General features: G+C 54.3%; 1 protein-coding gene and 1 long non-coding RNA gene across 6 annotated transcripts; one reads left to right on the top strand and one right to left on the bottom strand.

Annotated features, from left to right (window-relative positions):
• The first annotated feature begins 245 nt into the window (after positions 1 to 245).
• Positions 246 to 9,420, top strand: LOC136020565 (uncharacterized). Of its 5 annotated transcripts, none has more exons than XR_010615412.1 (5): positions 246 to 2,915; positions 3,327 to 3,448; positions 5,327 to 5,407; positions 7,428 to 7,712; positions 8,772 to 9,420. It is a non-coding gene; the product is annotated as an uncharacterized LOC136020565 (long non-coding RNA). The 5 variants fall into 5 exon arrangements; XR_010615413.1 differs by lacking the exon at positions 8,772 to 9,420 and having other exon boundaries at positions 246 to 1,088; positions 2,854 to 2,915; positions 7,428 to 8,739; XR_010615410.1 differs by lacking the exon at positions 8,772 to 9,420 and having other exon boundaries at positions 246 to 1,199; positions 2,854 to 2,915; positions 7,428 to 8,739.
• PDRG1 (p53 and DNA damage regulated 1) lies at positions 9,037 to 10,800 on the bottom strand. Its single transcript, XM_065691747.1, has 5 exons — positions 10,583 to 10,800; positions 10,436 to 10,511; positions 10,281 to 10,355; positions 9,669 to 9,749; positions 9,037 to 9,411 (listed from the first exon to the last, which is right to left on the bottom strand). Exons 1-5 carry the CDS (start codon positions 10,664 to 10,666, stop codon positions 9,329 to 9,331), a joined length of 399 nt encoding a protein of 132 aa, XP_065547819.1. The 5' UTR covers positions 10,667 to 10,800; the 3' UTR covers positions 9,037 to 9,328.
• Positions 10,801 to 12,050: the final 1,250 nt, after the last annotated feature.

Below are 12,050 nucleotides of genomic sequence, written 5' to 3'. Positions count from 1 at the left end.
GGGGAGCGGAGCGGGGCCGGGCGGGGAGCACCGGGCTCTGAGCCCGGGGGGGGCCCACCGGGAGGGGGGGGGGTCCAGACCCGGGTTTCCGGTCCCACGAGCGCCCCCTGCTGCACAGCGGCGCGGTTGCCATGGTGATGGCTGCGGCCTGGAGGGCGCAGGCGCAGCCTTAAACCCGGGCCTACGCCGAGGCCCGAACAGGAGTCGGGTGCGGAAGCGGCGGCGGCTCCGAGCTGCCCTCCCGGTGCTGGGCTCCCCGGCTCCCGTGCGTGCGCGGGGCAGCGTGTTCGGCCCCAGCAGAGCCTCCTGTTCCAGGCCGTGCCCGGTGTCCTGCCTGCCCGCCCAGCCGAAGCGGTTTGCGTTGGAGCCCACCGGGGGTGCTGCGCCGGATGCAGGGCCTCTGGAGCGGCTCCGCTCTGGGCGGTCCCCGCTGTGTCTGTGGGAGCAGGGAGAGCTCCCGCTGGCCTGGCCCCTCCGGGCGGTGTTTCCGCAGCAGGGATGTGTTCCTGCTCCGAGCCTTGGTGGGAATGGAGCTGAGGGTGGTTTGTGGTGCTGGGCTGCGCTGGTTCCACCGCGGCCCTGGGGGCTAAACCCGCTCCAGAGCCAGTGCGGGCAGCAACCAGTGCTGCCCCCCCTGGAGAGGGGGGTGCTGGCTGCGCGGAGGGCTATGGAGCAGCATGGGTTGTAAGACCTCCCCATGGCCATGCAGAGAGAAGGAAAACTCAAAACGGAGCCTTGTGCTGCGCACAGAGCAGGCTGTTCTCCGTGGTGTCCATGGTTATTGTTTTTCTCCTCAAGAGTAATTGGTGCGGTGGATGCCCAGCAGCTCCTCCAGGGCAATTAAAGTGAGTCAGCCTGTGGGAGCGGCTGTTGTGCTGAAGTGGGTATTTCTCTTTCCACCCAGCTGAGTCACAGGAGCTGCTGAGTGAAGGATGCGAAGAGCTTTCGGAAGCAGTTAGAAAGAGAAGCAGGAAAGCCTGAGGCAACAAGATGTGCCTTTGTTCTGAAGGCTTTCAAAATGCCTTCAGAGAACCGTGTTTGTGGCAGGATTTTGCAAGAACCCTGGCATTACTCGGATGACGAAGCCGGTAAGTATGTGCTGTCCCAAGGAAAGTGAGACCGAGATGAATGAGGCCTTCATTCTGTGGAGGGAGAGGAAAGTATGCAGGAAATCCACAGGAAGAACTGGGCAGAGGGAGGTGAGTTTCCTCATCAACACGTACCACCAAAACACGTCTTGTGTAGCGGTTTATGCCGTCACTCGAAACACAGCTCGGTCTGTTTGTAGTGAACTCAGTGGCAAAGGTGCGGAGGAGCAGTGCTCCGGGGGGCTCTCACTGTTTTGGGCAAGCTCATGCTCTGAATTCCTTAGGTTTGACTGCAGGTGTGCAGAAGGTGAATGGGTTTTGCAGGGCCGCTGCCTCATTGGCTTCTTGTTAAGCAGCATTCCAGGGCAGCCCCTAAAGCTGGAGCTGTGAAAACATCTGTTTGGCTTTAGGGAAATCCCACTCATTAGGTGTCAGCTGGGGTAAGTCCAGCTGATTGCTGCGTGGGCTTCATCCTGACGATATGAAGAGGTTCTAGGAGACTCCGTGAGCAGCCTGAAGTGCATTTTGGGGTGGATTTAGTTGGCTTTAGCGTCCTTCTGCTCTGCAGGCGGACACCTGAAGGGTGGCCTCATGCTCCACATCACATTTATCCCCTCAAACCTGGAGCTGTGCTGAATGCAGCAATTTCCACATCAGGCAGTGTCCTGGGGACTGAGGAAATACCACGTTTCCCTTAGGAATTACAACAATTCCTGGTGCTGAGAAGCTCCTTGCTTCTCCCAGATGCCTGAAGCCATTTAACACGATGAGTATCACGCAGTGGTGCGGAATTGAACGTAGCCCATCTGTGAGACCTGCGAGAGAGGGGTCACTTCACAGGTGGGGTGAAGAGGCTGGGCCAGAGGATTCGCCTCAGAGTCAGGCTTGTCCATAAGGGCACGCTTGTGAGCAGTGAATGGGAGGTAATTATGCAAAGTAAGATGTGAATTACAGCCGGGAGGACAGCAGCCAGTGATTATCTAACTCCGCAAATAGGAATGTGTTAATTGGCAACGGAAAACCTTACATTAAGCTGATTTTATGCCCACAACCTCAATTAACATGGTAAATAACCAGAACACAGTAAACAAGGGTATGTGAGAAGCCTGTGATTACTGAAATTCTCCCAACTTCAAGGAGCTAGTTTGTGTCTGACCTCAAAACTCACAGACGAGTAAAAATAAACTATGTGACTGCTCCTGGGGGTCTGTGCTCATGAGCAGGCCCTGTTGGGATGTGTCTGGTTGCTGCTCCCACACGTGGATGAGGAGCAGGTCAGGGCATGCAGAGCCACATCCTGGGGCTGCAGGAGTTTGGGCTCCTTTGAGAGGTGCCCTGGGGAGGGAGCCTGTAGTACCTCGTGTAGCCGAAGCTCTCTGCAGGGATTTTCTGCTCACTTACTGTAGTTTTCTGGCACCTTTCAGGACTTTCCTGGTTAATTAAGTTCTGTAACATACACAAATTTAAAATGTGACTTAACAAAATTCCAACAACATATGTTGTGTTGCTTATATCTCTGCAAGCATGTGACAGAGTTTATTTGGTACTTCCCCACAGGCTGCCTGCTCTGCTCTTTCCTCCAGGAATCCTCCTAACACTTACAAATCTGAGCTTCTTGCACCGGGGATCCCCCTGCCCCCATAACGTTGAATAAATGTTCTTGTGTACAAACACAGCATGATGAATTGGGTTGTGCGTGGAAATTCTGGGAAGCCCTGGGGAAATGCTAATGTTAAAGCTTGTAACTCTGCTCTTCCATCTGTAGGTTGGCAGGTCGCAAGGTGAAGTTTTCCTGTTCTTAAACCTAAAGGATATCATTGACTGAAGGTGAGAAGGACTCTCTCTTCTCTTTGGGGAATATCCAACAGGCATTTTGTTCTTTTGCTCTTATTTCCTCCTTTCCTCCTGCTCTGTTCTGTGCCTGTCTTGTGCAATTCCCCAGGGCAACACCAAAGTGTGTTAAAGGCAGATTTCCCCAAACGGGCAGACACTTTATCTGGGATCTGATTTCTTACACTCTGTGCACATTCATATATAAACCTCTGCTCTTGGGTACAGTTAACACTAGGCAGCAGTATCAGCAGCTGGGGTATATTAGACATTTCTCTGCTTCGTAGGTTGGAATCTTGACTTGAGAGTCTATGTTCTAGTGATGTCTGTAAGTGCAAACCACTGTTACTGTGCCAGAAATGGATTTCCTTGCCTTCACACTCAGCTGCTCCTTTCTTCTTCTCCCAGTACATCCCACTGAAGGCCTGGTGATTCAGAGGTGGATTCAGTCACTTTTCTCACATGGGGTTTACTCTGAAGAGCAGAGATGATGGCTGTATCCCACCTGTCTGTGCATACCATGAAGAAGGGTGAGAAAAGGACCTTGTTACTCCCAGCTCCTGCACACACCTTCAGGATTTGGCTGTGCTGTCACTGTCACCTTTTACTCTCTCCAGTCTTTTTTCATTGGAAAACTGGTGTCACAAGAGTACTGGAAATGTCAGTTTGACAGATCAGTTAGGACCAAAGCTGAAATATCACTCCTTTTATTGTTAATGGTTGGATTTTGGCAGCCTTTCTTCTTCCTCAGCCTCACAGACTGTGAGAACAGAGTGATTCATGGAAGAGAGTGATTTGATTTCCTTCATGTCCCCCTTGCTGCTGTCCTGAGCTTGATAGCTTTCATTTGATTAACACATCTTCCCCAAAAGGAATCCTGCCTCGAATTGATGGCTTAGGAGACAGGAAAATCCATCACTTCTGCCTGTGAAAGTTCAGCAGAGTTCATGCTTGCTCTGAGTGATTAAAAGCCATCGGGAGTGGGGTACAGGAGGCTGCCTTGGGTGAAGGGGTGCTGAGGTTTGGAGGCACAGTGACATGAAGAGCTTCCTGCCAGCCATGAGGTATAGGTACTAGCTCTGAGCAGTCACTCTTTCATTTTCTACACACTCTTGATTGCCTCTAATTTTTATTATTCCCTGCAGTTTTTAGTGAGATACCACCATGTGGTGCTTGATTTCAGCTCAGGTGGCTGAAGCCTGTGATTAGACAGGGGAGATAATTAACTGGCACTGGGGCAGAAGGACTATTTAGAGTGAGAATTAGGTATTTGCTTGTTCAGTGTCTGTCTTTGATCCTTATCTTCATTCAGATTCCATCTCTCAAATCATAGACTCCCAGAGTAGTTTGGGTTGGAAGGGACCTTAAAGCTCATCCAGCTTCAACCCCTGCCACGGGCAGGGACACCTTCTACTGGAGCAACTTGTTCCAAGCCCCTCTGTCCAACCTGGCCTTGAGCACTGCCAGGGATGAAATGTGGCAGGGCAGAAGCCTGCACCCAGTTGTGCTTCTGGGGAGTGGGGGTACACACTGCCTGCTGGGGCTCTTGCTGTGGACATGAATGAGCTGAACTCCTTCTGGCAGCCACTTAACTGCCTTGTCTCCTGATGGCTATAAATGTGCTTTCATTGATAGCAGCTTTAGGGGAGAGCTTTAATGTTTGCTTTGCAGCTCTCTGTGCATCTCTAAGGTTGATCTTTTTCACTTTAAACCTAACAACTTCCTGGTTAGTGCTCTTCTAAAATGCATCTCAGCTTAGCCCTTCACTTCCAAGTGCTCAACAGTACAGCAGGGTTGACTGTGCTGCACACAACTGTCACTGTTGAGCCTCAGGAGGTGGCAGCTGAGGGAAAGAGAGGGAGGAAGAAAAACAATTAAATGGGATGTCAGATTCCTTGTGAGTCTGAGATGGGGTCAATGCTAATGGAGGTGGGTGTTGAGCTTCCTGTTTTATGGGCTGCTCACTTCCATAAATCTCTTGTCTGTGGGGAAAGGAGGGTCTTTGCAGTACCCTGATAGAAGAGATGTTGATTGCTGCTGGGGAAAGTCTGATGGGGACCTGGGGACCCTTTTTTTCCTATAGCTGTTCAGTAGTCAGGCCTGAAAGGTTCAACTGCACTGGGGGTTGGTGGCTTCTACCTTCTGGTCTCTGCCTTTTTACTAAGACTTCTTGCTGGGCTGCGGAACTGTAGGGTGGTGAGTGGAAAATAATCAGCAGGGCTAAACATGTGGTCATCTGCTGGGAATGGCTTTTTATAATGCAAACAGCATTTAGGTGCCTTGGGGCTGAAAGGGAAAATATATATCATTAAAAAGTTCAGCTGAAATTCTCAGAATCGCCTGCTACACACACAGCCCAAGTGTTGCAACAGCAGGATCCCGAGAGCGCAACTGCCTTGTCATTACAGGAGCTGAGAGCAACAGAAACAGCAAATGGTATTCCAGAAATGACAAGCAAATCGGAGGATTATTCTTTCAGCCTTAATTGTGTGAGTGCAAAGCAGTTCCGCAGGTGGGGAAATTTCCCTTGGATGTGATTGATGTTGACAGTGCTCTCCTGTGAGATGTCGTCCCTGATTTGTCTCTTTTTAACTCTTCCCTCTAACAGGACGTGGCAGCAGGTACCTGTTACAGCCCCATGTCCTGGCAGCTTCAGCCCTGTATTTAATGTGGTGCCCCTGGGGACAGCTTGATTTCAAATGAGCAAACAAATGCAGCTCAGCTGTGGGCCTATAGCTCTAATGTGCACAATCTGCTCTGTTCATAGCCCCAGACCAGATTGCCCCTCAGGCAGCCTGCACATAAAGAGCTGGAGTAACTTCAGTGGCTCAGGAGGCAGAATGCAGGGCCTGGATGTGGGCACAGTGCTGGGTAGTGCTGCTGGGCTCCTGCAGGAGAGCGTTTGAACGCTGTGTTGTGCTGGGAAGCTGTTCCCAGGAGACATCCACATTCTACTGCTAAAAAAAGGGCTAGTGCTCTTTCTGTGAATACTCCTCAGCATTTACTGCTTCAGCTAGACTTGGGGTTTCACTTGTCTGTCTGTCTGGAAGCTAGAGGGACTTTTTTTCTTTAGTACCATCAAGAACAGGAATAGAAACTTTGCAATAAGCTCAGAATGTTCTTTGGCTCAGTGCATGGGAAAGAGATTTAGGGTTGGATTTCCTATTGCTTCACACTTACTCCTGCCTGCTAGCAGGGTGACAGTTCTGTGCACAGGCATTTCTCTTACATGAACTATTGACTGTTTCTCCCCAATTTACTGTTGTATCTCCTCAGCTTATTTCTGGAGGTATGCTTCCCCTTCCCTCACTACCAGCAGCCAGGAAGACTCTGAGCTCGGGGACATCTCAAAGACACTCTCCGTACTGTGGACAGGGAGAGCAGGCAGGCAGAGACATTTATTACCTTCTTTATTGAGATGTTTGGAATGGATGGTCTGCTTCCAACTCTGTCTTGGCAACTGATCATAATACTCCATAGTGATTAAATGATGAATTTCCAGAAGCAGAGCAAAGCAAGCAAGCAGCCATTGCAGAGTGGGGAAATGAAGCAGCATGGGGCTGCAAAGGGAGTGGAGTCTGTGTCAGAGCCGGGCTTTGCACAAGAGCTCTCTTTCAGAGGCCCTCCTGCATTGTGCCTCCCACACTTGCTGCTTCTGGAGCACTCTGTTCCAAGCAGCTTGTCTTGCAGCATCTTGTGATTGACTTCACAATGTGCTAACCCTGGATATTAATAGCAGGGAGATGTCTGCTGCTTTCAGCTGTTCAGCTTTGTCTCCAGTTGCTGGGAGTTCACTCCTGTGTGCAGGGAGGTAGTTGTCATTGCTCAGGTACTTCAGTACCTGTGCTTGATGTTGCAGGCTAATGGGTAAGGAAAAGCACATTGGAGGCTTTGACCTGATACAGGACAACAGTGGAGGGGGAGGCCTGGGTACTCTGGTGAACCAGGACATCACCACAGACACACATTTAGTTGTGTGTCCATCCTGTGCTGGCAGGATGCCCTGCTCACATCCTGCACATCAGCAAGAGAAGAACAAGAGGGGGCTATGAGCTCTTACGGGATTAAGAGACTGAAAGGAGCAAATGCTCTCCAAAAGTGGGTGTGAGCAACCAAACTGCAGCAGCACTGTTGGAAACATGTAAATGTAGCATGAACAGTTTTGTTCCTTGTGCTGCTTTTCAAGTGTTAAGTCACAGCAGTGTCCTTCATGCAACAGCAAAAAGCCCTCTGCAGTCACTGGTGGCCTTTTACTGGGCACTTCCCTGAAGTTTGTTGTGTAGTTCACTCTTGGGAAGCAGTACTTGGATTATGAAGTCACGCTTCCAAGAGGCTGATGTGTATTGTAACTCTATTTGCAGTACACAGCTCAGTGTGCCGACGGTTGTTCCTAGGTGTAGTTTCTAACTAACAAAACACAAGTGCAGTTTCACCTGAAAGCAGTTCCCTCGCCTCTGCAGGAAGGAAGAGTAAGGTGGTGGGTAATTCCTGTTTATGTTTTCACTGCAGGCTGCTACCATGAACAACTGCACAGCAGCAAGTGTAACACTGATCCTGAGCTTGGAATGGGAGACATCGCCATGGATGAAGTTCACTCTCTCTTCCTCACATTGGGCAGCAGCAGTTCCCACTTCTCTCTGGACACTGACAGCTCAGCACTAGACTCTGGCCTTCTTCCTTCTGAAGCTGCAAAAGGCTTGGATGGGGGGTATTTGGTAATAGCTGACCCAGGACCCAAGCCTTGCTGGCTTCCCGACTGTCCAGCCCCACTTGCAGACCTCAGTTCTGTACCAGGTAAGAAAATAAAGGGACTAAACACATTCTGCATGGCAAACCAAAGCGTTTAGGGAAGGCAGGCACCTGATCCTCCCACTGCTACTACTATGGAAACATGTCAGAGCAGAGAACCTGTTGCCATGATACTGTAAAAATAACCTGGTGTCAGCCACTGCGGAGACGCTGAATGGCTGCTCTACATGAGCTGGGTGTCAGTGGCTGCAGCACAGGGACCTGGCACTGTGCATGCAGGGAGGTGGCTCTCTGAAAGCTTCAGGTAAATAAGTCCATGTGATTTTTAATCTGTGTACGTGACACTTAAAGCTGAAGTGGGCAGCCTCAGTTTGTGCAGATGTGCGGGTAGGGTGCGTGGGGTTAGCTACAGAGTTCTAAAGCAGATCAAGCAATGGTAGCTGGGGTTTAAAGAAATCCCACCTCAGATTTAAGGAGTTGGAAACAGGGTGGGTTTTGGAACTCTGTGTAAATTGGAGCATGTGTGGAATGGACAAGGCTGCCTGGTGAAGGTGCCTCCGAGCTCCAAGGTGCAAGGTGCTCAGGCAGCCAGGAAAGATGCTGGTGCTGGGTTTAAAGCCCTGGACATATGTGCAGAGGGGAAGCAAGCACAGGATCAGGCCCAGCTCTGTGCTGCACCACTGAGGTTTGGCAGAAGGGGTGAGCTCCCTTGAGAGCTGCAGAGAGCAGGACAATGGCTGTTTGAAGCCTTTAAATTCTATCCAGAAACACCTCTCCAGCAGTTCAGAAACTTCAGGGCTTGGCCTTGCCCAGGCATTTTCCTGTACACAGCAAAAAATCAAACCCTCTGTAGCCTGTTACTGATGTTTTCTAAATCTCATTATGGTCTGACCCAAGTTGTGCTGGCGTTCAAGCTCAGGCTGAAGAGGGTGGTCTAAAGACAAACTGTAAAACCTTTGAAGAAACTATTACTGGTTGAATCAATTGTCCTTTTCCTATAAGGCTGGCTCAGGACTGGTCCTGCTCGGCTCTCTTCAAGCTGCTTTTTTAAATATACATGTTTTATGCCTGACTTCCTTGGTCTTTTGCCTTCCAACTGAACAGCACAACACATTTTCCCAGTGAGACTAAAAGGATGCTGCCTCCTCCCACCCCATCTTCAGAGATTCCTGACGTGTTTCAGATGTACAGCTTGGCTTTGTTTTAGTACCACGGGCACACACAACTCCTCCTCTGTGCTGCAGGCGTGCTGTGGATTCCCAATTCCTCCTACTCCTGTTCCCAACATGACAATGAGCCAGCTCTGAAGCCCAGCTCCAGAAGCACTCGCATAAACCCAACAAGAAACACACACACAGAGTCAGCAATGTCCCACTGCTCTGACTTTAATAATCCCACTTCCACCCCAGCCATGGGCGACTGCCCAGTGCTGTGTCCCAGCCCATGCCTGGGAGTGGGAAGGAACAGGAAAAGGTTTGTGATCCAAGGAAGCTACAGCCTTGTAGGTGAGAAGCCAACCAGTCCCCAGCTCTGGCTACAGGGGCCTCACCTGAAGCGGGCTCCAGGCACATGGATCTCCTTCAGCAAACCCCATAGGATGTTGTGGTGTGAGCTGCAGAGGTGACAGCCCGAGTACACACAGTGACAACGGCAAGGCCACTTCAGCCCTCCAGGATGCGATTGATCAGCTTCATTTCCTCGGCACTCATAGGGTTCAGGTTAAATCCCTTCAGCTCAGGTTTACCTGAGAAGAACACATCAGGACTTTGCAACACAACCAGTGCGGCAATCCCTGAGGGGCTGCAGGGAGGGCAGGGGCAGCCCTGGGAGCTGATGTGGGATTATCCTGGTCGATGGCTCTGCCCCAGTGCTGCTGGAGCAGGGAAGGAATTGCAAAGCCAGTGGGAAAGTGGCTGCAGGAGCACACAGAGCTCAGGAGTTTCTGGACTCTCCTGGCATGTGGCATCTGATGCTGGGAAGGTTCCAGAACACGAGTGTTACCTTGGGCTTCGTAGAGGCGGTTCACCTTCACACGCAGCTCTTTGCGGAGGTTGTTTATCTCCTCATCCAGATGTTCCTGGTCTGAGACAATCATAGCGTGGTTTGGGTTGAAAGGGCCCTTAAAGCCCCTCCAGCTCCAACCCCTGCCCCGGGCAGGGACCCCTTCCACTGGAGGAGCTTGCTCCAAGCCCCTGTGTCCAACCTGGCCTTGAGCACTGCCAGGGATGGGGCAGCCACAGCTTCTCTGGGCACCCTGTGCCAGCGCCTCAGCACCCTCCCAGGGAAGAGCTTCTGCCTAAGAGCTCAGCTCAGTCTCCCCTCGGGCAGGTTCAAGCCATTCCCCTTGGCCAAAGCCCCTCTCCAGGGGCGCATTGGGATGGGGGTGAGGAGGGCTCTGGGCTGGAGGCTGAGCCCTTGGCAGCGCACCCAGCTCAGGAGTGGGCTCTTCCCCACCTGCCTCCGGGTGCTGCGGGCTCACCCCTGCCTTTGTGCCCAGCGGTGTGCGCCAGGAGAGCCGGGCGGCAGCCGGGACCTGCCCGGGTGTGCTGGGGGGGTGCGGGCGGGGCGCTCGGGAGCACAGAGCGGCGCTGACCCCGCTCACCGTTACCGTACCCTTCCGCAGCATGTCCCGGGTGTGCGCGGCGGGCAGCTCGATGAACATGCTCCCGAAGCAGACCATGGCCTTGCCTGCGGGACACGGACGGGAAAGGCCCTGCTCAGCGCGGCCGGGCCGGGGCTCAGGGCGGCACCGGGGAGCGCGGCCTCACCCTCAGGCTCCGGGTTCTTGTGCAGCGCCCGCAGGGCCTCGCGGTTCCGGTTCCGCTTCACGTCCAGATCCACGATCTGTAACGGGAGAGGTGCAGCTGCGGCCACCGGCGCCGGGGGAGCCCCCGCCGGGCCGGGCCGGGCCGTACCTGCTGCCGCGCCGCCAGCACGTCCTCGGCCAGCTCCTCCACCTCGGCCAGGTACCGCAGCACGAAGGCCGGGTCCCGCGCCATGGCCGGCGGCGGGGCGGGCTCCGGTCCGCGTCCGTTACCGGTCGGATCCGGGTACGGGCCGTGTCCGCTGCCGCCCGGCTCCGCGCCGCAGCCGCAGCCGCACCGGCGGGTTCCGCGGCGGAAGGGTCCGCGTCGCAGCGCGCCCCCTGGCGGTCACCCCCGGAGCGCTCCGCGGCCCCGAGCGAGGGTTTGGACCCCCCGGGGCGAGGGGAGCGCAGGGGCACGGCCCCAGCCCCACGGCGCGGGGGGTGCGGGCCCCCCCCACAGCCCCCCGCGGGCCCCCACGGGTGCGAGTGGTTCACTCCACAGGCGGAAGCTCTGCCCTGGGAGGGTGCTGAGGCGCTGGCACAGGGTGCCCAGAGGAGCTGTGGCTGCCCCATCCCTGGCAGTGCTCAAGGCCAGGTTGGACACAGGGGCTTGGAGCAAGCTGCTCCAGTGGAAGGGGTCCCTGCCCGGGGCAGGGGTTGGAGCGGGACGAGCTTTAAGCTCCCTTCCAACACAACCCGTTCCATGATTTACTCCATGTCAGAGCCCACCCCCGCTCCCCACCAGCGCTGCACTTCTGGCTCTTCCTCGCCTCTTCCCAGCGTGGCGCCGGTGCCGGGCAGCTGGGCTCTTAGAGCACGGGGTGGCCTTTGCGTCCCCTTCTTCTCCCCAGGAGGCAATAAACAGCGCTAAAAGCCCGGGGCGATGAGCTCAGATTGCCTTTGGTGCAGCTGAGCGGCCGCTCCGGAGCTCGGCGGTGCGGGCTGCGTCCCCAGGGAGGGACACGGCTGCGGTCCCGGCTGCATCAGGCTCCTGCCCCGGCAGACCCTGCCCGCAGGAAGGGGAAACACCGCACCTCGGAACGGCCTCTGCTCCCTTCCCCCCAGCCCGTGAGCAGCAGGAGATGCAGAAATGGGGGGTCAGTAGCCCCAGCCCCGATGGCAGGGACTGGCGGGAGGGGGGGCCCAGGAGCCGGGTTTAATATCCCATGTCCCGAAGCTGCTCCACCCGGGAATGCTGTTGTGAGACAGCCCTGGAGAACTGCTTCGCCTCGCTGGGCCCTCAGAGCCCTGAGGCCAGGGTGGAGGGCACTGCACAGCACCAGCCCCACCAGCTCCCCTCTGCTCTGGGCATACTGCTCAGCAGGAGGGGGCTGGTGCTCAGAACCATCTCTTGGGTTTCCAAAAGCAGCCCTGTCCCTGCTGCTGCCGCTCACTCAGCATCGCGGGGTGACGACGGTGACGGTGACGCTGTTTGTTCCACTTAGATGGTGGAGGAACGTCCAGTCTTGGAGCGGGGTTTTTGTAGGAGGGAGCCCCAATGACACCAAGCATGGGCTGGGGGAGAGGAGAACCAGCGGTGGTGGGGACACAGCAGGGCCTGTTGGCTCCTGCCCTCC

Source organism: Lathamus discolor, chromosome 11, assembly GCF_037157495.1.
Source record: "Lathamus discolor isolate bLatDis1 chromosome 11, bLatDis1.hap1, whole genome shotgun sequence".
NCBI lineage: Eukaryota > Metazoa > Chordata > Aves > Psittaciformes > Psittacidae > Lathamus > Lathamus discolor.
This window is presented reverse-complemented; position numbering and strand designations above follow the sequence as displayed.